At 37.1% G+C, this 24,329-nt stretch overlaps 1 protein-coding gene and 2 pseudogenes across 3 annotated transcripts in view; 2 read left to right on the top strand and 1 right to left on the bottom strand.

Moving 5' to 3' along the window:
• LOC309643660 (olfactory receptor 10J1-like) overlaps positions 1–24,329 on the top strand; it is a 460,112-nt pseudogene that overhangs the window by 355,551 nt on the left and 80,232 nt on the right. The gene's annotated exons all lie outside the window — the stretch shown is intronic.
• Positions 450–8,403, top strand: LOC309644478 (mucosal pentraxin-like). Its single transcript, XM_082428220.1, has 2 exons — positions 450–5,252; positions 7,795–8,403. Exons 1-2 carry the CDS (start codon positions 5,189–5,191, stop codon positions 8,388–8,390), a joined length of 660 nt encoding a protein of 219 aa, XP_082284346.1. The 5' UTR covers positions 450–5,188; the 3' UTR covers positions 8,391–8,403.
• LOC309643148 (olfactory receptor 10J1-like) lies at positions 10,328–14,386 on the bottom strand (annotated as a pseudogene). The gene has a single exon. The product of its transcript is annotated as an olfactory receptor 10J1-like (transcript).

The following is a 24,329-nucleotide window of genomic DNA, read 5'->3' as shown; positions in this document are numbered from 1 at the left end:
CATCACAATAGATGGTATATTATCTCCTTTGAGAAGAGCATGTAATCCTATAGGACTAATCTCAAATGTCGCCATTAAAGAACTGCCCCTAAAAGATTTTCAAATTTTCCCCTAAAAGAATCCTGCTCTTGCCCCAGGGTGATCTTTTCCTTCTGTCCAGTTGAGCATCTCTTTCTCACTTGGGGTTCCTCTTCTACCCAGGAGTTCTACTGTGGCAGAGATTGATTTCAGTTGGCACAAATGGACTGAGGCAAGAGGGTCTTTGAGTGGCTTGACAATGCCCTCTCTATGCCCAATTGGTAAGCCGTACTCCTCAGTTTTATCTGGATATAGGAAGAGCGCATTGTCTTGGTCTGGGTGCTGCAGAGCAACAGAGGCTTTAGTGACAGGTGAACTTGGTGTGTAGGATTTCTCTAGAATCAGGACAAGAAACAATGTCAACCAGAGAGAAGATAAAAATTACCCTACCAACTTCATGACTCACGTTTCCCATATGTTCTATCTCCATATAGAGCTTATTGTATTTTGGAGTTTACAGAAGACTTACAAATATATGTATTTCATTTATATGTGATAGAGGAATTAAAGATCTTATGAGGTATTTTTTTCCCTAACTTACTTGTTTGGTTCCACCAACTCAATTCCAGGGAAATTTTTTAAAAGGATGATTTATTGAGGGTAATGAACAAAGGTGGTAGAACTCTATATATCCCTTTATCTCTCATACCTGGTGCCTGGACAGTACACCCTCAAAGTCAGAGAATTTTCCACATAGAGTTGAATGTGGCTGATGATAAATAAATACGGTGTTAAATTCTAAGGTTTTCCATTCTGGCTGGTGGGATCAGGCTCTGTTCCCAGCCCTGGTGATTGCTGGGTACTATTACTTTTCTCTTTTTTTAATTTTTATTGAAGTATAGTTGATTTACAATGTTGTGTTGGTTTCAGGTGTACAGCGGAGTGAATCAGTTTTACATATGCATATGAATGTGTCCACTCTTTTTTTTTTTTTTTTAGATTCTTTTCTCATGTGGGCCATTGCAGAGTGTTGAGCAGAGTTCCTTGTGCTGTACAGCAGGTTCTTATTGGTTATCTATTTTATATATAGCAGTGTGTATATGTCAATCCCAATCTCCCAATTTATCCCTCCTCCCTTATCTCCTGGTAACCATGAGTTTGCTTTCTACATTTGTGACTCTATTTCTGTTTTGTAAATAAGTTCATTTGTACTCTTTTTTTTTTTAGATTCCACATATAAGCGATATCAAGTGATACTTGTCTTTCTGTGTCTGGCTTACTTCACTCAGTATGACGGTCTCTGGGTCTATACATGTTGCTGCAAGTGGCATTATTTTGTTCTTTTTGATGGCTGAGTAATATTCCATTGTGTATATGTACCACATCTTCCTTTTTTTTTTTTTAACATCTTTATTGGAGTATAATTGCTTTACAGTGTTGTGTTAGTTTCTGCTATATAACAAGGTGAATCAGCTATATGTATACATATATCCCAATATCCCCTCCCTCTTGCATCTCCCTCCCACCCTCCTTATTCCACCCCTCTAGGTGGTCACAGAGCACCAAACTGATCTCCCTGTGCTATGCAGCTGCTTCCCACTAGCTATCTATTTTACATTTGGTAATGTATATAAGTCAATGCTACTCTCTCACTGCTTCCCAGCTTACCCTTCCCCCTCCCTGTGTCTTCAAGTCCATTCTCTACCTCTGTGTCTTTATTCCTGTCCTGCCCCTAAGTTCATCAGAATCATTTTTTTTTTTTTTAGATTCCATATATATGTGTTAGCATACAGTATTTGTTTTTCTCTTTCTGACTTAACTTCACTCAGTATGACAGACTCTAGGTCCATCAACCTCATTACAAATAACTCAATTTCGTTTCTTTTTATGGCTGAGTAATATTCCATTGTATATATGTGCCACATTTTCTTTAGCCATTCATCTGTTGATGGACATTTAGGTTTCTTCCATATCCTGTCTACTGTAAATAGTGCTGCGATGAACATTGTGGTAAATGACTGTTTTTGAATTATGGTTTCTTCAGGGTATATGCCCAGTAGTGAGATTGCTGGGTCATATGGTAGTTCTATTTTTAGTTTTTTAAGGAACCTCCATACTGTTCCCCATAGTGGCTCTATCAATTTACATTCTCACCAACAGTGCAAGAGGGATCCCTTTTCTCCACACCCTCTCTAGCATTTATTGTTTGTAGATTTTTTGATGATGACCATTCTGACCGGTGTAAGGTAATGATTAATGATGTTAAGCATCTTTTCATGTGTTTGCTGGCAATCTGTATATCTTCTTTGTAGAAATGTCTATTTAGGTCTTCTGCCCATTTTTGGATTGGGTTGTTTGTTTTTTTGATATTGAGCTGCATGAGCTGCTGGTATATTTTGGAGATTTATCCTTTGTCAGTGGCTTCATTTGCAAATATTTTCTCCCATTCTGAGGGTTGTCTTTTCGTCTTGTATATGAAATACCTGATATTTATCTTTAAAAATAAAAAAAAATAACAGTTGTGAAAATTTAAATTTATAACAGAGTAAAGTTACAAAATTGTATATCAAATACCATATATACCATATTTTTGCCACACCATATTTGTCATAATTGTTTCCTGTCTTTTTTTTTTAAGGTAATATTTATGGATACAATCAGAAAGTCCCCACATTCTTTCCACTTCCTTACTTCCTCCTTCCTCAGAGGTAACCACACTGAGAATGTGTGTATGTTTCCTTTGCATGTTTATACATATGTAATTATAAACATATGGTATTATTTTAAATTTACATATGTATTTCAAAATTTATCCGTATTGATTGACAAAAAGATCCTAATCTTATAATCTATAGCACATCAAGATATCTTTAGCACTTAATTAAGTCCTTGTAAGGTAAACACAGTTGGCCTTTCATATCTATGGGTCCTATATCCACAGATTTAACCAACTGCTGTTCAGAAATATTTAGAAAATAATTCCAGGAAGTTCCAAAAAGCAAACCTTGAATTTGCCATGCACCAACAACTATTTACATAGAATTTACATTGCATTAAGTATTATAGGTAATCTAGAGATGATTTAAAGTATACAGGAGGTTGTGTGTCAATAATATGCAAATACTGTACCATTTTATATAAGGAAATCAAGCATTCATGAATTCTAATATGGGGGGGGGGGATCCCCCATAGATGCTGAGGGAGTACTGTACTTGGAATCTAGCATTAATATTTTTATTTATTTTTTTTGGCTGTGCCACACAACATGTGGGATCTTAGTTCCCCAACCAGAACCCACGTCCCCTGTATTGGAAGGTGGATTCATAACCACTGGACAACCAGGGAAGTCCCATAATAGTTTTATATTTTTAAATTGTGTGTGTGTGTGTTTAGGCTCTAAACATCAGAAACACAAATCAAAATCATCAAAAAAATTTTTGTATATTTCTGATGTAGCAAAAAGTAGTAAATTTCAAACTTCATTTTTTTTCAAACTTCATTTTAATGCATTTAGTTTTATCCTCAAATGAAATGTGGGATTGACAAAATGTCAATTTGAATCTGTCCATAAATTGTGTTCTTGCTTTCATAAAGTTAATTCAATAATATGAAGCACATTAAATGTGGATAGGTCAAATTTGTCTTTTTAGATATGTATCATGAATATTATTAAAGGCTTTAATAAAATTAACTTACAATGTAACCTTTAATTGTAATATATTGACCTAAAGTAACATATTTTATGGAAAATAATTTATTTTATATTGTATAAACATATACCATGAAAAATAATTTTAAAAATTCCTTAGGGAATTCTTGATATGTTGATGTGCATATAGTTTAGAATTAAAGGAGAGAGGGAGAAATCAAGATTGATTTAAACCAACCTAAAATTATACAAATAAGACAAAAATTTTAAAATGCTTTAATTCTCATTGTACCATTTCTGACTCATATAATATTACTGTCCAACTAGGTGACTTGCTGTTAATCACCCAGCTAAGACTGAAAGAATCACTAAGCCCAAACCATCAACCCACAGACTCATGAACTAAATAAATGTTTTTTGTTTTAAAAACTGAGTTTTGAGGTGGTTTGTTGCACAGCTTCATTAAGTAGAAATAAACTGCCACAACTAATACAGTGGCTTTTGTTGTTTGCAACCGAGAGCCTTTGATAATTTCCTTTAGTTCTTCTCATCAACCTGGAAACACCTAGATTAGTTCATTCCATAAGTAGTATTAGGGCTTTTATAAATGAATCACAGTGATAAGTGCTGGAGATTAAACTGTGGGAGAAAACATACATGACCCATATGTTCTCAAATTTTAAAATCTTATAATGTGTAATGAATAATAAAGGAGAAATTGATACAGCAACTTACAAAGAAAATTTTATTAGAGACAGAGAAACACCAGGATAAAATGTTTAGATGTAGTCAGGTTTGTAAATCACAGATTTAGGTCATAACATATCTGGCTTGTTCCCAGTATCTAAGCACTATTCTGTGCCCTCTCAAAATGGGTTCAGTCTATCCACCTTCACAGACACCTTCTTTGAGCTTATTTCCTAGCTGATGTCCAGATTCCAAGTGAAGGGCATCATCTTAACACCCAGCATCTAGAAGCTTCCTTACAGACAACCTGGCAACTTCATCATCAAGACCACAAGAGCTAGATCTCCACTATCTTAAAGTTCACAGCCACCTGAATCAGTAAATGTCAGTTTCTCCACTGTGATACCCCAGCCCCTAAACACAGGGGGTAAATGGTTCCTCCAGCAGCTCCACGAGGATGCCCATCTGACAGAACTAACAACAGACTGCCACAATTTCCTTACATATATTAGGTAATTAAATGTCCCTTTAGGAGGACATAGAGTCTCTTTTTCTTGTGGGGAGACATGAACAGGACAGTTCAGCAGGAAATAGAACACTTAAAAAAGAAAGGAAAGACCCTACAACTGAAGCAATAGACCAGAAAGTAAACAAATCTGTTTCCAAATCCTATCCTGGTTCAGTTAATATTTACAATTTATAGCTTTGCCTTCTGTTGCTGGAACAAAGGCTGTGCCTAAAAGCACAATATAAGAAGTCAGACAGTGAGCATCTCTCCATTGGTAGGACCACTGCTGTTCCTCCCACTACTCTTGAAGATCCAAGGAGCACAGGATGGAGAAGCTTCTTCTGGGTGTCCTGCTTCTCACCTTTCTCTCAGAGGGTATGACACAGAAAGGTAGGTCCTGAGCCTTGCTGGGATAAAGTTTTCTCCAAGTCCCAGGGGAACTGGAGTACAGCACATTTTGTTACTACTGGGGTTGCTGTTTGAGGAAGATGTGAATGAAGGATGTTATAAGTTATCTATTGCAGTATTACAAATCACCTTAAAATTTAGCAGCTTAAAACAACAAACATTTATTATCTCATACTTTCTGTGGGTCAGGAATCAGGGAACAGCTCGGCAGGATGATTCTGACTGAAGGTCTCTCATAAGTTTGCAGTCAGTCAACCAGAGCTGTCCTCTCATCTGAAGGCTCGACTTGGGGAGGATCTGCTTCCAAGCTCATTCACATGGTTATCATCAGGATTCAGCTCTTACAGGCTGTTGGGTTGAGGGCCTCTGTTCTTCACAGGCTGTTGGCTGGAGGCTTCCCTTAGTTCCTTGCCATATGGACCTTTCTATCAAGCAGCCTATGACATGGCAGCTGGCTTCTCCAACAGTGAGTGATCTAACAGAGAGAAAGGGCCCAGCCCAAAAGCACAGTCTTTCTTAAAAAACTAAAAATAGAACTACCATATGATCTAGCAATCCCATTCCTGGATATATCCAGAGAAAACTATAATTCGAAAAGATACATGTACCCCAGTGTTCATTGTAGCACTGTTTACAATAACCAAGACATGGAAGCAGCCTAAATGTCCATTGACAGATGAATGGATAAAGATGATGTGGTATGTATATACAATGGAATATTACTCAACCATTAAAAATAATGAAATAATACCATTTGCAGCAACATGGATGGACCTTTCTCAGACAAAGACAAATATATGATAACATTTATATGTGGAAACTAAAAAAAAATGGATACAAATGAACTTATTCACAAAACAGAAGCAGACTCACAGACATAGAAAAAAAACCTTACAGCTACTAAAGGGGAAACACTGGTGGGAGGGATAAATTAGGAGTTTGGGATTAACATGTACACACTACTCTATATAAAATGGATAACCAACAAGGACCTACTGCATAGCACAGGGAAATCTATTCAATATTGTGTTATAACCTATATGGGAAAAGAATCTGAAAAAGAATGGATATATGTATATGTATAACTGAATCACTTAGCTGTACACCTGAAACCAACACAACATTGTAAATCAACTATACTCCAATATAAAATAAAAACTAAATTAAAATTTTTTTTAAGAAAGAAATAAAACTTGGAAGCAACTAAAAAAAAAAAAAAGCACAGTCTTTTCAAAATCTCATCTTCTGTCACTTACCTCAGTTCTGCTGTATTCTATTCATTAGCAGCAAGTTAGCCTACAATCAAGGAGAGGAGAATTATTTCAGACATATTCTTAAAACCACTACAGATGCTGATGAGTAAGGACATGCCTGGCAGAAGGAAGCCCCAGGGCTAGAGAAAGGACAGCTGGCTTTGTTTACTACTTGGGAACACCATTACCTCTCACCTGAGAGAACAAGAAGGGATGTGCAATTTTTATTAGAAAAAGAGGTTATTACAGTTATTAGGGTGTTCATTCTCTGATCCTTCTCAATCCTTTAGTCTGGGTCACGTGAGAGGAAATATGAAATTTTAGAAGAATCTTGAACTTTAAGTAGAGAACCAGTTTCTCCCAAACTAACTGAATTGCCTTTGTGAAGTTGCTGAACTCTGACCCTCAGTTTCTTTGTCTATGAAATGGGTATAAGGATGACATCACACTAAAGGGAAAAATTTACTTTGTGATGCATAAGTGCTACAAAGAAGTTAGGTTTTATAGCAGTAAAAAAGCTTTAATGTCCTGGCACTCTTTTTTTCTCCCTTTCTATTGTACCTAATAAGCCCAACCCCAGCTTCTCAAGTTTGAGACACCCACTTTTCTATCATATCACTATCAGTTATAAGTTATTCAAAACACCACTCTCTGGCTAACCACGCTATTTTGCTTCAGGTTTGTATACTGACAAGGTCACAAACCACACATACGGTGATATTTAGATCACTGACATCTCAGAATATGATCAGCAATGGGAGAATATGGGGTGCTACGTACTTTAACCATTATACTCCATGAGTCATCTGTGTTTCATTTTCTTTTCTTTTTTTTTTTTTTTTCATTTTTTTCTCTTTGGCTGCACCACGCAGCATGTGGGATCTTAGTTTCCCAACTGCGGATGGAACCCATGCCCCCTACACTGGAAGCGCAGAGTCTTAACCACTGGACCACCAGGGAAGTACCCTGTGTTTCATTTTCTACACTGGTGTTTGCTGCTCTACCCAGATGAAACCTACAAAGAAGATGAGAGTGGGAGTTGATATAGGACATCTTTAATTCCTCTTTCTATCAGGACAACTGTAGCAAAACCTGCCTTTTAACACTAACATTTTGCTTATACTATCACTGAGATAATGCACTTACAAGCACCTTGTAAACACTGTATATACTCTATCAGGAAGCTGCCCATGATCCATAGTGAGAGCAAATCAAACAAAAGAATTGATAGAATTTTTGCCACATTGTTTTTTTTTTTTTTTTCTCCACAGATTTGAGAGGGAAGGTGTTTATTTTCCCTAAAGAATCAAACAAAGCCCATGTGTCCCTGATCCCCAGGGTGAAGAAGCCGCTGAAAAGTTTCACTCTGTGCCTGAAAGCCTCCACAGACCTCTCCCGCTCTTACAGCCTCTTCTCCTACAGCACTAGGTCTACAGACAATGAGCTGCTTCTCTTTGTCAACAAAGTAGGAGAGTACAAGCTGTACATTGGGAACACCGGGGTCACTTTCAAGGTCTCCCTGTTCCCTTATGCCTCAATCCATCTCTGTGTCAGCTGGAAGTCTGCTTCTGGGATTGCTGAACTCCGTGTGAATGGGAAGTCCGTGGGGAAGAAGCGTTTGAGGAAAGGGTACTCTTTGGGAGCAGAGGCAAGCATCATCCTGGGACAAGAGCAGCATTCCTTTGGGGGACGTTTTGATGCAAAACAATCCTTTGTTGGGAAGATCTGGGATGTGTCCTTGTGGGATCATGTGGTCCCCTTAAAGAATATGTGCTCCTCCTGTTACAATGGCAACATCTTGAATTGGCGGGCCCTGACTTATAAAGCTAGGGGCTATGTGGTGGTGAAGCCCAAGTTGTACGTGTAAGCCTCACTCCCTTCAGACATGATTTGTGTTTAATAATAGTCACTCACACATTCTCTTTGAAATTAAATACATTGATTTCCATTTTTCTGGCTCCGTTAAGATGGTGTAAACTACATTAAAGACACAAGGACTAGGCAGACCTTTAATATACATTCTTTGTTGTTGCACACATTACATAATTTTCTGCAGCATCAAACTATAGGAACTCAGGGGAAAACACTGCTTTCAGTATGGCTGTCAATCTTCTAGAGCCCTGTATAGCTGTGGGATGCCCCATGGGGGTCCTGAGTGCAAAAAAGTTCATCAATCTATAAAAATGATGTGACTGCTGAGAGAGGCCTTTCAAGAATGGGCTACTATCGTGAGCAGGACCCCCGAATAGAAAATCTCCAATGGGGCTTTCTCAGAAAGCAAGGTTGTGACTGTTACCCTTGAACCTAACCCGGAAAGGATTCAGAAGTGTTCTCAGGGAACCCAGATAAAGGCAAAGATTAACTGCCTTGGAGGCTCTTCTTCACATTCACTCTCTTGGAGGTAGCTCCTCTAGGGAGGCAAAGCTTATATTCCTGCAGGTAATTCTCCATAAGCATGAAGATTTCCTTTCTTGACCCTGGTACCATTAGGGAGTCCCAAGTCCTTTGTTTGACAGGCAATTTCAATGCATCTTCAGTAGGGACACTTGGACTGTCCTCAAGCAGAAGAAGGATAGTGGGTGGGAGACATGGACTACTTTCTTTTTTTCTTTTAACATCAGCCCTTTATGGACTGGAATACATTTGGCAAGTTCTGCCTCTTTTGAATGCCAGGACAAATCATCCTAAAGCCTTAAACTTTTCTCACAAATCAATACAATTTTCCCCTTCAGAAGGCAATAACAGTAAGAATTGGGAGACTCCCAGACCTTGTTTAGGCTAGTGTTTAAACTCAGAGTTTGAGGTACCCAACGGTTAACAGAAAATGAGTTCATCAATGTAAATAGAAATGAAGAGGGCAAAGGCAAGACACAGGCATCACCTCAGGCTCCGCATAGAGATGAATGAAAATCACAGGCTAATTTCCAGATCTGAGACAGTCAGAGTTAGTTGGGAGGTGGTATTAATAAATTTAATTCCTTTAATTCCTTTTTTTTTTTTTTTTTGGCTGGGCCATGCAGCTTGTGGGATCTTGGTTCCCTGACCAGGGTTCAAACGCAGCCCACCGGCAGTGGAATTGTGGAGTCCTAACCACTGAACCAGGAAATTTCCTTAATAAATTTAATTTCAAAACAGATCTTTGGAAAGCTAGCCCTACACTTGTGAATACATTATGGCATATGCATTACTCCCAGAGAAAGCATGTATAACTGCAGTGAAATTCAGTTGCTGGGTGTGACAAGTTACTTACTAACATGTAAATATACAAAACTCACCAAGGAAACAGTCCTAATGTGAGCTTCAGCAAAATTGAGGAAAAAAAAAAAAATTCATGGGTCTCCAAGGCAGGTGAGAATGTTTTAATCTGGTAATATTTCTTCTGAAATGTCAGAGTCTGTTACTCTTGTCATTGCCCAAAGGAGAAAGTGATAAGTCGGAAAGGTGGTTTTGACTGCTTTCAACAAATCTTGCCCACCGACCATGCTATCTCTGAAGTTTTAGAGTTCAATATCTACCTGACATTTAGGTTGATCTTTCAACCCATCACCTCAAACAGGCGTTATGCAGCCCACTTTTCTGGCATTAACAAAGTGGAAACAATCAGTCACCCTCTTGCTTATTATTCCCTACCGACTTTCCACTTTGTGAGGAGCATCTGACCATGTGCCTGGTGGTAACCCCCCAGATGAATAGAGGGTATGGGAGAATGATGGTAAAAACAGAATTCAAGTCAGGGAAACTCAATTCTTTAATGCAGGCTTACCACCAAATTGTGCAACTCTCTCTGAGTAGAGGAAGAATGATAGGATCAATTTTTCTTGTGATTACAAAAATACCCACAGTATGATAGGGTATATATCAAGCTACCAAAGATCCTAGGCAAGAGGTTTTGGCCAACAGCATGGTGAAGGGCATCCTTGACCTCTTTGTTCCTTAGAGTATACACCACAGGATTAAGGAGAGGAGTAAAAACGGTGTAAGTCTTTGAAATCAGCTGGTCCTGATCCCTCATGATCTCTGACTTGGGCTTGGGGTAGGGAGTGGAGGCACAGGCGTAGTGGAGAATGACCAAAGTGAGGTGGGAGGTGCAGATGGTAAAAGCCTCCTTCCGGCCCTCAGCAGAGGTGATCTTGAGGATGGTAGAGATGATGAGGACATAGGAGATGAAGACCAAAACCATGGGCACCACAATAATGAGTGAGCTGACAAGGAAATTAATTATGTCACGTATAGTAGTGTCAGCACAGGAGAGTTTCATAACTGGGCGGATGTAACAAAAATAATGGGCCGTCTCTCTGTCACAAAAGGGCAGCCTGAACACAGAGGAAGTCTGAATTGTGGCCACAAGTAGCCCAATGCTGCAGGGCCCCCATACCAGCTGGGCACACGCCCTCTTGTTCATGATGACTGTGTACCTCAAGGGGTTGCAGATGGCCACATAGCGGTCATATCCCATTGCTGTGAGTAGAAAGCACTTGTTGATGGCCAAAGTGATAAAAAAAGAACATCTGGGTGGCACAGCCAGCCAAGGAGATGTGTTGGCTCAGGCTTACAAGGCTGGAGAACATCTGAGTACAATGACCAATGTGTACGAGGTCTCTGAAGTGGAAAGCATAGTAAGAAAAAAGTACATGGGTGTGTGAAGGTGGCAATCAATACTGATAATTGTCACAATGATGACATTGCCAGCCAAGGTTAAAAGGTATAAGGTAAGAAATACCACAAATAGGATGAGCTGTGTTCATGAAAGCTGGTAAAACCCTAGAAAATAAATTCACCCACCACTGCATGGTTCTCAGTCTTCATTGATAAATTCCATGTCCAAAAGCTGGAGACTTAGGCCAAGCAGTCAGAACACATCAGTGTCCAGTGTTTTGAGCAGGGGAATTCTAGGAGAAGGAAATGATAAGGATCTGCTCCAGATGGATGTCCGGTTAATGAGGACTATTGTTCACCTATAAGTAAAAGATAGAAAAACACAATCAAGAGAAGCAAGAAAAAATACAATCCTGCAGGCTGTGGAACAAAAACCACATTCACAGAAAGATAGACAAGATGAAAAGGCAGAGGGCTATGTACCAGATGAAGGAACAAGGCAAAACTGCAGAAAAACAACTAAATGAAGTGGAGATAGGCAAGCTTCCAGAAAAAGAATTCAGAATAATGATAGTGAAGATGATCCAGGACCTCAGAAAAAGAATGGAGGCAAAGAACGAGAAGATGCAAGAAATGTTTAACAAAGACCTAGAAGAATTAAAGAACAAACAAACAGAGATGAACAATACAATAACTGAAATGAAAAATACACTACAAGGAAGCAATAGCAGAATAACCAAGGCAGAAGAACAGATAAGTGAGTTGGAAGACCGAATGGTGGAATTCACTGCCACGGAAGAGAATAAAGAAAAAAGAATGAAAAGAAATGAAGACAGCTTAAGAGACCTCTGGGACAACATTAAATGCAACAACATTCTCATTATAGGGGTCCCAGAAGGAGAGGAGAGAGAGAAAGGACCTGAGAAAATATTTGAAGAGATTATAGTCAAAAACTTCCCTAACATGGGAAAGGAAATAGCCACACAAATCCAGGAAACACAGAGTCCCAGGCAGGATAACCCCAAGGAGAAACACACAGAGACACATAGCAATCAAATTGACAAAAATTAAAGACAAACAAAAATTATTGAAAGCAACAAAGGAAAAATGACAAATAACATACAAGGGAACTCCCATAAGGTTAACAGCTGATTTCTCAGTAGAAATTCTACAAGCCAGAAGGGAGTGACATGACATATTTAAAGTGATGAAAGGGAAGAACCTACAGCCAAGATTACTCTACCTAGCAAAGGTCTCATTCAGATTTGATGGGGAAATCAAAAGCTTTACAGACAAACAAAAGCTAAGAGAATTCAGCACCACCAAACCAGCTCTACAACAAATGCTAAAGGAACTTCTCTAAGTGGGAAACACAAGAGAAGAAAAGGACCTAAAAAACAAACCCAAAACGATTAAGAAAATGGTAATGGGAACATACATATCGATAATTACCTTAAACGTGAATGGATTAAATGCTCCAACCAAAAGACACAGGTTCGCTGAAAGGATACAAAAGCAAGACCCATATATATGCTGTCTACAAGAGACCCACTTCAGACCTAGGGACATATACAGACTGAAAGTGAGGGGATGGAAAAAGATATTCCATGCAAATGGAAATCAAAAGAAAGCTGGAGTAGCAATACTCATATCAGATAAAATAGACTTTAAAATAAAGAATGTTACAAGAGACAAGGAAGGACACTACATAATGATCAAGGGATCAATCCAAGAAGAAGATATAACAATTATAAATATATATGCACCCAACATAGGAGCACCTCAATACATAACGCAAATGCTAACAGCTGTAAAAGAGGAAATCGATAGTAACACAATAATAGTGGGGGACGTTAACACCTCACCTACAGCAATGGACAGATCACCCAAAGAGAAAATTAATAAGGAAACAGAAGCTTTAAATGACACAATAGACCAGATAGATTTAATTGATATTGATAGGACATTCCATCCTAAAACAGCAGATTACACTTTCTTCTCAAGCGCTCATGGAACATTCTTAAGGATAGATCACATCTTGGGTCACAAATCAAGCCTCAGTAAATTTAAGAAAACTGAAATCATATCAAGCATCTTTTCTGACCACAACGCTATGAGATTAGAAATCAATTACAGGGAAAAAAAGTAAAAAACACAAACACATGGAGGCTAAACAATATGTTACTAAATAACCAAGAGATCGCTGAGGAAATCAAAAAATACCTAGAGACAAATGACAACAAAAAGACGACAATCCAAAACCTATGGGATGCAGCAAAAGCAGTTCTAAGAGGGAAGTTTATAGCAATACAAGCCTACCTCAAGAAAGAAGAAAAAATCTCAAATAAATAATCTAACCTTACACCTAAAGGAACTAGAGAAAGAAGAAAAAACAAAACCCAAAGTTAGCAGAGGGAAAGGAATCATAAAGATCAGAACAGAAATAAATAGAAACAAAGAAAACAATAGCAAAGATCAATAGAACTAAAAGCTGGTTCTTTGAGAAGATAAAGAAAATTGATAAACCATTAGCCAGATTCATCAAGAAAAAGAGGGAGAGGACTGAAATCAATAAAATTAGAAATGAAAAAGGAGAAGTTACAACAGACAACAGAGAAATACAAAGCATCCTAAGAGACTACTACAAGCAACTCTATGCAAATAAAATGGACAGCCTGGAAGAAATGAACAAATTCTTAGAAAGGTATAACCTTCCAAGACTGAACCAGGAAGAAATAGAAAACATGAAGAGACCAATCACAAGTAATGAAAGTGAAACTGTGATTTAAAATCTTCCAACAAACAAAAGTCCAGGACCAGATGGCTTCACAGGTGAATTCTATCAAACATTTAGAGAAGAGCTAACACATATCCTCCTCAAACTCTTCCAAAAAATTGCAGAGGAAGGAACACTCCCAAACTCATTCTATGAGGCCAACATCACCCTGATACCAAGACCAGACAAAGATACTACAAAAAAGAAAATTACAGACCCATATCACTGATGAATATAGATGCAAAAATCCTCAACAAAATACTAGCAAACAGAATCCAACAACACATTAAAAAGATCATACAGCATGATCAAGTGGGATATATACCAGGGATGCAAGGATTCTTCAATATATGCAAATCAATCAATGTGATACACCATATTAACAAATTGAAGAATAAAAACCATGTGATCATTTCAATGGATGAAGAAAAAGTTTTCAACAAAATTCAACATCAATTTATGATAAAAACTCTCCAGAAAGTGGGCATAGAGGGAACCTACCTGAACATAATAAAGGCTATATATGACAAACCCACAGCAAACATCATTTCAATGGTGAAAAACTGAAAGCATTTCCTCTAAAATCAGGAACAAGACAAGGATGTCCACTCACACCACTATTATTCAACATAGTTTTGGAAGTCCTAGCCATGGCAATCAGAGAAGAAAAAGAAATAAAAATAATACAAATTGGAAAAGAAGTAAAACTGTCACTGTTTGCAGATGACATGATACTATACATAGAGAATCCTAAAGATGCCACTAGAAAACTACTAGAGCTAACCAATGAATTTGGTAAAGTTGCAGGATACAAAATTAATGCACAGAAATCTCTTACATTCCTATACACTAATGATGAAAAATCTGAAAGAGAAATTAAGGAAACACTCCTGTTTACCATTGTAACAAAAAGAATAAAATACCTAGGATTAAACCTAACTAAGGAGACAAAAGACCTGTATGCAGAAAACTTTAAGACAATGATGAAAGAAATTAAAGATGATACCAACAGATGGAGAGATATACCATGTTCTTGGATTGGAAGAATCAATATTGTGAAAATGACTATACTACCCAAAGCAATCTACAGATTCAATGCAATCCCTATCAAATTTCTAATGGCAGTTTTTACAGAGCTAGATCAAAAAATCTTCAAATATGTATGGAGACACAAAAGACCCCGAATAGCCAAAGCAGTCTTGAGGGAAAAAAATGGAGCCGGGGAAATCATACTCCCTGACTTCAGACAATACTACAAAGCTACAGTAATCAAGACAGTATGGTACTGTCACAAAAATAGAAATATAGATCAATGAAACAGGATAGAAAGCCCAGATATAAATTCACGCACCTATGGTCACCTAATCTATGACAAAGGAGGCAAGAATATACAATGGAGAAAAGACAGCCTCGTCAATAAGTGGTGCTGGGAAAACTGGACAGGTACATGTAAAAGAATGAAATTAGAACACTGCCTAACACCATACACAAAATTAAACTCAAAATGGATTAGAGACCTAAATGTAAGATGAGACACTATAAAACTCTTAGAGGAAAACATAGGAAGAACACTCTTTGACATAAATCACAGCAAGATCTTCTTTGATCCACCTCCTAGAGTAATGGAAATAAAAACAAAAATAAACAGATGAGACCTAATGAAACTTAAAAGGTTTTGCCAAGCAAAGGAAACTACAAACAAGATGAAAAGACAACCCTCAGAATGGGAGAAAATATTTGCAAACGAATCAACGGACAAAGGATTAATCTCCAAAATATATAAACAGCTCATGCAGCTCAATATTAAAAAAAAGAAACAACCCAATCCAAAAATGGGCAGAAGACCTAAATAGACATTTCTCCAAAGAAGACATACAGATGGCCAAGAAGCACATGAAAAGCTTCTCAACATCACTAATTATTAGAGAAATGCAAATCAAAACCACAATGGGGTATCAACTCACACCAGTTTGAATGGGCATCATCAGAAAATCTACAAACAACAAATGCTGGAGAGGGTGTGGAGAAAAGGGAACCGTCTTGCACTGTTGGTGGGAATGTAAATTGATACTGCTATTATGGAGAATAGTATGGAGGTTCCTTACAAAACTAAAAATAGAACTACCATATAACCCAGCAATCCCACTACTGGGCATATACCCAGAAAAAAACATAATTCAAAAAGACACATGCACCCCAATGTTCATTGCCGCACTATTTACCATAGCCAGGTCATGGAAGCAACCTAAATGCCCATTGACAGACGAATGGATAAAGATGTGGTACATATATACAATGGAATATTACTCAACTACAGAAAGGAATGAAATTGAGTCATTTGTAGAGACGTGGATGGATCTAGAGACTGCCATACAGAGTGAAGTAAGTCAGAAAGAGAAAAACAAATATCGTATATTAACGCATATATGTGGAACCTAGAAAAATGGTACAGATAAACTGGTTTGCAGGGCAGAAATTGAGACACGGATATACAGAACAAACGTATGGACACCAAATGGTGGAAAGTGGTGTTGTGGGGTGGTGGTGTGATGAATTGGGAGATTGGGATTGACATATATACACTAATACGTATAAAATGGATAACTAATAAGAACCTGCTGTATAAAATAATAAAATTCAAAAATTCAAAAAAAAAAAAAGAAAAACACAATCAGGAAACAATTTCAAGTATGGGGATTTATACAAAAGAATGAATAGGGATGGGATAAGATAGAAGGAAGGAAGGCTATGTCAAGTGTGGAAAAAGTTTTCTGGTGTTTTAGGACATTGGTGTTGGGGAAAACTGAGGCTAAAGAAATAGGAAATCCATAGTTAAATTTGGAAAGAATTTTCTCATGGATTACAGTTTCAGATTTTTTTACCTAAAACAAATTTTCCAACTATGCCCACAACTCTTCTACTTTTCTTTAAGGCACAGATTTATCATCTTCTCAGACATCTTCCCTGCTAAATTGCCAAACAAGACAATGCTCTCTGCTCCAACAAGACATAAGTTTTTGCTTTCTCTCTGTTCCACTTGTTTGCACCATTCATGAACGCTTTTCACAAATCATTGAATAGCTTCCAATTTGATTGCCCCTGTCTCCCACACACATACACATTATTTTTTAACAAGCCACATTCCTCTATTTTTTTTTCAGTACTTACCTCAAGTCTCCTCTTGCCCAGAAAATCTCAGGACTAAATACAACCGATCAATCCAAGCTCTCTATAGTGTAGTTCAATTGCTTAAGGCCACACCATAACTATTCTCATGGATGGTGTGTATTTCTGTGTGTTTTCTACCTTGTGCTTAGATTTGGATTTTCACAGGTAGTTTGACTCACTACTAGACTCTGAGCACTCTTCTCTGATTCCTTCAGAATTATAAACAGGTATCTTTGGGGAAACCAGTTTGCACATCTCTCTCTATTCCCTACTGGGGAGTTACTGAAGATCAGAAAGTTCTCATTAATAAAAAAAGTTTAATAACAACAACAACAACAACAATAATAGCCCTTTATGGCACTTTTTAGTTTATAAAGAGTTTTTATCTATATTATGTAACAGCATAACTATCCCATATGTTAGGTAAGAATTATCTCCATTTTGCAGATGGGGAACCTAAAGACACCTAGGATTAGGTGATTTGCCCAAAATTATTAAGTCCTTGATCCACTTTTTAAATTTTAAAGCCAGTGTAATTTGTTCTGCACCACAACTGCCTGAGAAGCATTATGACTACAAAGCTGATGAGGAAGAATAAACATTTTTTGTTTTGCTTTGCTTTTATTAAAAATAATTAATGCATTTTCCTCATTCTGGGAATGAGATTATATTAGGAAAAACTTGGAAAAACTAAAAAACATTGTGAAAACTGGAAAAATTTGGACCTGTCTAAATAAGTATATGAAATATTAGCATATTAGTGACAATGCATGTCCATTTTCCTTGGCTTGATATTTCCACTTCCAAGTATTTATTTTAAGGAAATAATCAGAGATATGTATCAGGATATATATATAAGAAATTTTTATGATATTATTTATAATAATGAATACCAAAATAATGTAAATGGATACAGGAATGATTAAATAAATTATATCCATCTGCTGGCAACTATGCAGCCATTATATGTCTAAAAGGGCTGATATAGATAAATACATTAGATAGATAATACATAGATAAATAGATCATAATTTGGTAAAAATAAAGAAAAGGAAAAAAGGAATTAACAAAGAAAGGAAACACATTCAATGGCACACATGCCTTTGAAAAAGCCTGGAAGTAAATATACCAAAATGCTAAAAATATTTTTTTCTGGGTAATGAATTATCTTAAATTAATTTTCTTTTTATGCTTTCTATATATTCAAGATTTTCTTCTGAATTATTCTCTTCTAAACACAAAAACAAAACTGTTAAATTCTTTTCCAAAATGGAACTTTCTAATGAGGCTGCAGAGGATTGAGAAGAAAAGGTGAAAGTAATGGGTTAATTTACCTTGGAGAAGAAAAAGTTGACAATATAATGTGCAACTAACTTAAAGTCTCTGAACAGGCATTTTATAGAAATTTGAGTACCCAAGGGCCAGATTCAGAGGAAATTATCTTCAGTTTTTAAAGAAAGATGTTAGTTGGTAAAAAGAAAAACTTTCTGAAGAGTGGCTGGAAATAGAATGTGGCTAGTGAGGCCTCACCTTGGGTGCAGGATTTAAGGGAGAACCAAAAAAAACCAAAAAAACAAGAACAAAAAATCTCAGTAATCAAGATGAATTAGATTTAATGCAGTATTAAAAAAAAATGAATGCAACAATCCAAGATGAACAAAATATTAAAATTTTAAATAAAGACAGAACCATTTCTGACTATTACTATATTGGGATGCAAGTAGCTGAATGAGGGCAGATGTTGCAAAGCAGAAAAATATAAAATATTTTCAAAATATAGAGAAAATGTAGAGCAAAATATGTGTTCCTTTTCCTCTGAGATGTGGTGATTGACTAATCTTTAACCGCTTCTGTTTAACTGAGATTCATGATGTATTACTGAACAAGACAAAATTCAAAGCTTATGTAACTGGAAAAATCAATCCTACCTATATGAAGGGGAATGAAAAAAAAAAAAAAAAGCTAGGCTATAGAAGAGAAAAGATTGAATGGAGCTTATGCATTCCTGCAATTCCATCTCCTCCCCCGTCACTCCCTCAGAAAAACGGGGACTCCTTAAGATGGCAAAGAACTGATAAGTGGTAACGCTAGGATGGTAAGAGCATGATAACTGACACAAAATGGCAGCCTCCTTGTGTGGAATTCACGTCAGTGAAAAAAAGCAACACTTTACACCACTTTCTGTTTCCTTGGATTCTGGATCTTTAGCCAAAAATATCTCTCCATGCTAAAAAAAGTAAAAGTGTTTCCTTCTAGAGGCACCATTTTCTGCTTAGACCTGACAACCAGTCCTAAGCAAGGGGTTAATCTTATTCGTTTCATTATCCAAGCCTTTGCTTCCAATTGGAAGCAAGGTGGAAAAAATTCATGTTTGTGGTAGCTTTACGTCCTTTAAATGTAACTGAATCATAGGACCTTAGATTTAGGAGGTAATTTTAAAAGCACAGCACTCCTCAAAAATAGCCCCTAAACTCTGCTTCAGTGCTTCCAATGATTGGATTTTCATTATCTTACAAGTTAGCATTCCCTTGTTTTTTTTAAAAGAAACTAAGTTTACTTAAAAAAATAAAACTAGGGCTTCCCTGGTGGCGCAGTGGTTGAGAGTCTGCCTGCCAATGCAGGGGACACGGGTTCGAGCCCTGGTCTGGGAAGATCCCACATGCCGCGGAGCAACTAGGCCCGTACGCCACAACTACTGAGCCTGCGCGTCTGGAGCCTGTGCTCCGCAACAGGAGAGGCCGCAATAGTGAGAGGCCCGCGCATCGCGATGAAGAGTGGCCCCCGCTTTCCACAACCAGAGAAAGCCCACGCACAGAAACGAAGACCCAACACAGCCAAAAATAATAAAATAATAAATAAATAATAAATAAATTTAAAAAATAAAACTAGGCTTTTCATATTATAAAAATGCTTCAGGGGGGGAAAAAAGCCATCTGTATAGAAGGGTATAACCGGAAAAGTTAGTTTTCTCTTTCTGTACTTTGCATTCTCTGGTCCAGAGGTAAACATGATTTATGTTTGTTTGTTTGTTTTAATTTGTTTATTTCTGTCTAGAAAATTTCTTTGTACAATTATGTATATTTCTGTATCATTTCAACTTTACACAAATGGAATTAGACTGCACATACCAATTTACAACTAGCTTTTTTCTGTTAATATTATATCTTGAATACTTTCCATAATGGTACTGTAAATCTGTCTCACTCTTTTCATTTCTAATGGTGCATACTATCTCATTACATAGATCCATATATGATCATCAATTCTATTTTTGAGTGGCCCTAATTTTTAGAAAATGTTACTTCCTATTGACTCAATTTCTCTCTCCCTGCAACTTGCCATATCCCCACATTATCCCACCTTCTATTTCCTTTTCAACCTGATAATAATTAAAATATTTCGAGATTATTATAATGTCTCAGCTAAATTTCATGTCCTTGAATCCATTACCACAGCAAGATGAGCATGAAAAAATGTAATATTAATGAACAAGAGAATCAATATAACCAAAAAATACTGCAAACCATAGAGGGAAAACAGTAATGTCTTGGAAAATACCATAGCATTCCATTTTCATTTAGTTCTGCCAACAGCCACTCGCTGTGCCTGACCTTAGCAATAAGAAGGAGGAGCCACTTTCCAGATAGTGATCTTTAAAAGACATTGAAGGCTGACTCTATTCAGAGGAAGCAGGTGAAAACACCATGTATTCAAGAGGCATTTAAAAGGAAAGCTAAAACCCACAAATCAAGAAAAACTCAGCTCTTCTAGTATCAAAGAGAACCTCAAATTATCGCTATATTCCTTAGGCTGGGGGCATTTGTTCCTTTGGCTTGGGAAGTGGTCCAGGAAAAAAAATGCAGTCTGTTAAACTCCAAATTTCAGGAGCTTTGGATATTTATTTTCCCCAAGAGGAGCAAATCCCTGTACCCCAAGTCTCCTGGGACCATCTGTTTCAAAATCCCTCCAGGGTACTTAGAAGGTAAGGATGAGAGAACCCTAGAGCTTATCTCAAGGACTTTGTTAGGAACTTGGGTAGTAGATGAGAGAGATGCTTTCATTTGCTTACTCACTTTGGGGGATTTTGGAGGTTTCACAAACTAATACTGCATTGAGTTTTAGCCAACCATAAATATAATGGATAAGTTTACAAAGAGAAGACCCTAAATTTTGTTTTTTCAGGATTAGAGAGCAGCCAGCTTCCTGAAAGTTATTCAAATAAGATCAGAGCAAGCAGAGTGTTTATAGGAGCCAGGGCTTCTCTTGTCCAGTTTCAGCCTACAGCCTATTTCCTTATGTCTCACTGACATACATCTCAGCCTAATTCTCCCATTTAGAGAGGTCCATCTCCCGTGTTTGGAAAGGACAGAAGATACTTTCAGACCCATCCCTCGTGCTCCCTTTGGTTCATTCTCAGCTTATTCTGGAGAGAGTATGAAACAGCAGTAGCTTTCCACTCCAGTAAGTTGAGTTTCTGGCTCAGCACGACCTCTCCATCAAGATGGTCTCTGTACCCTTGGGAGATGTTTGAGAAACCATTTTAGCTCTACCATGTAAAAGGGAATGGCCATAAGGATATTGAACTTTGACTAATAATTTTCTTTCTAAAATTATTCTATTTTCCGTCTGATTAAAAAAAGTAATATATGTTCATTATAGAAAAAACAGGAAAGGAAAAATAAGACACCAATCACTTCTGATCTCCAACTTAGAAATATCAACACTATAAACATTTTGATGACTGGTTTTCTGATCATTTTTCTATGCATTCATATCTGTTTACACACACACACTTATGTTTATGGCAAAAAGGGGATGGTTTTTATTTTTGTAGCACTTTCTCCTTTTTAGCAACATGAGGGTATGTTAAACTTCTTTATATCCAGTCTGTTTTTTCTCTTAGCAATGTATTGTGAACCTTTCCCATATCAATAAAAAATTTTTCTACATTATTCTTCTTAAATAGCTATCTTGCCTTCTATCATAGAAGTGCTCCATATTATAGTATGGTTTCAAGATTCACATGATCGTTGTGCTTTACATGTGGTTGGTAAATCTTTAAAGTTTTTTTAGACTAGATCAGAGTTTCTCAACAGCAGCACTGTTGACATTTTGGGCCTAACAATTCTTTGTCGTGTGTGTGGAAGGTGAAAGGGGAGTGAAGAGGGAGATTGTTGTGTGTGTTACAAGATGTTTAGCAGCACCCCTGACCTCTAACTACTAGGTGCTAATAGCATCATTTCCTCTCCCCCCACTACATTAGAGAAAACCAAAAATGTCCCTAAATATTGCCAAATATCCCCCAGGGGCAAAATCATCCTCATTTGATCATCTTTGGTCTAGAGCATTCTGCAGTTCTCCCCACCCCCAGCCGCCCGTCTTTTTTTTTTTTCATTTCATTGATATGTTTAAAAACCAGGTCACAGTTTCATCTTCTGGATATCTACTTACTCATTGTACCATTAAATGTGTTCTTCTATATCCTGTGTTTCCTGCAGATTGGAAGTCAGTTCCAAAGGCTTAATTAGATGCAAGTTCAATTTATTAAACTATTAAATATATATATATGCTATAAACTATATTATACTATATTAAGCCATATATATAACTATGTTAAACTATACAATATATATATATTAAACTTTTGCATTACATCAAGTAGGATTATCAGGTTTAGCACATACATATACAAGACACCTATCTAAATTTGAATACTAAATAACTAACAAATAACATTTTTTTTTTAAAGATTTATTGATTGATTGATTGATTGCTATGTTGGTCTTCGTTTCTGTGCGAGGGCTTTCTCTAGTTGTGGCAAGCGGGGGCCACTCTTCATCGCGATGCGCGGGCCTCTCACTATCGCGGCCTCTCTTGTTGCGGAGCACAGGCTCCAGACGCGCAGGCTCAGTAGTTGTGGCTCACGGGTCTAGTTGCCCTGCGGCATGTGGGATCTTCCCAGACCAGGGTGTGAACCCGTGTCCCCTGCATTGGCAGGCAGACTCTCAACCACTGCGCCACCAGGGAAGCCCCAAATAACATTTTAAGGATAAGGATATCCCAAATATTGTATGGGTCATACTTATATTAAAAATTATTGTTTATCTGAAAATCAAATTTTACTAGGCATCCCATATTTTATCTGTCAACCCTCATCAGGAGGCACATATTGTTTGATTATACTACTCTCAGCAATGCTAAATTGATCAGTGTTTCAGGGAGAAACAGCCTAATGCTCTATTCAAGTTGATCCCATCAACCTTTCATCATTTCATCTTTTAACGACTTTTGGCTAAATCAGTTTTTTATTAGGTGATGCAAGCAATGCTTTTCTAATCATGTCATTTCTTCTATGGATTTTTTTTTTTTTTTTTTTTGGTATGAAAGTTTATTTCATCAATTATGGCAAGAGTGAAAGATATTGAATAGAATTGAGTATAACTGGAATTCAAACTGGGTTCTCTATTTCTGAGTCTAGTGTGCATTCCATTCCAACCAGTGCAAAAAGACTATTCACTTTCGATTGGTTGATGATATGTGACTACAAATAGTCATATTCCAGCAAGCCTATATCTTATAATTAGCAGAGATGTAAGATGGTAGAAATATAGGAGGGGGTTGGAGTGGTGCCTGCAATCATTCAGAAATGATTTTCTAAGCAGGAAAAAATAAAGTTCTAGAAATGAGGGGTAAATGATGGCATCCAGAGGAAAAGAGAGTGACTCACAATTAAAGAATCTGTGCCATTTTTTCATTTTCCTTTCATTCTGGCAACACATTCTGAGTAACACATTTCAAAATAATCCATAAAGCCAAGTACATAGCCATGGATGTGCCATAGAGAGTCAAATTGCTTGTAGTTCCTGAAAGGTCTGTTTGTTCACAAACAGACTGTAAAGGTAGGTCAAAGGAAGACCCCCTTTCTTCAGCTATGTGACATGTGACATGATCAGAATTGGGGAGCACCAGGAATTTCATCTTCTTCTTCATTTATTGACTTTATTATACTGAATTTCAAGTTAATTAAATTTATAGTTAAATATCCTGTGGTTAGAATACAGAAAGAGTATTAGAAGACCCTATCTTGCACATATTTTACATCTCTCAATAGGGCTGGTAGGACATCAGTTATAAAAGAAAATATTCTGTGATATAATTACCATAGGAATTCATTGATGAGTATGAAAAAGAGATGCAAAGATTGGTGATGCCCATGAAAGATAAACAATTGGAGATAAAGAGTCATCAAGGATGTCTTCAGTATGC

Source organism: Balaenoptera physalus (genome assembly GCF_965194825.1).
Source record: "Balaenoptera physalus genome assembly, chromosome: 1".
Taxonomy (NCBI): Eukaryota; Metazoa; Chordata; class Mammalia; order Artiodactyla; family Balaenopteridae; genus Balaenoptera; species Balaenoptera physalus.
The sequence above is the reverse complement of the archived record's forward strand: the minus strand, read 5'-3'. Positions and strand labels throughout refer to the sequence as shown.

Excerpts from the sequence above, each read along its gene's own strand:
- LOC309644478 (XM_082428220.1), top strand. The coding sequence starts at position 5,189 with ATGGAGAAGCTTCTTCTGGGTGTCCTGCTTCTCACCTTTCTCTCAGAG. Across the intron at positions 5,253-7,794 it reads AGAGGGTATGACACAGAAAG|ATTTGAGAGGGAAGGTGTTT; the intron begins GTAGGTCCTGAG and ends TTTTCTCCACAG.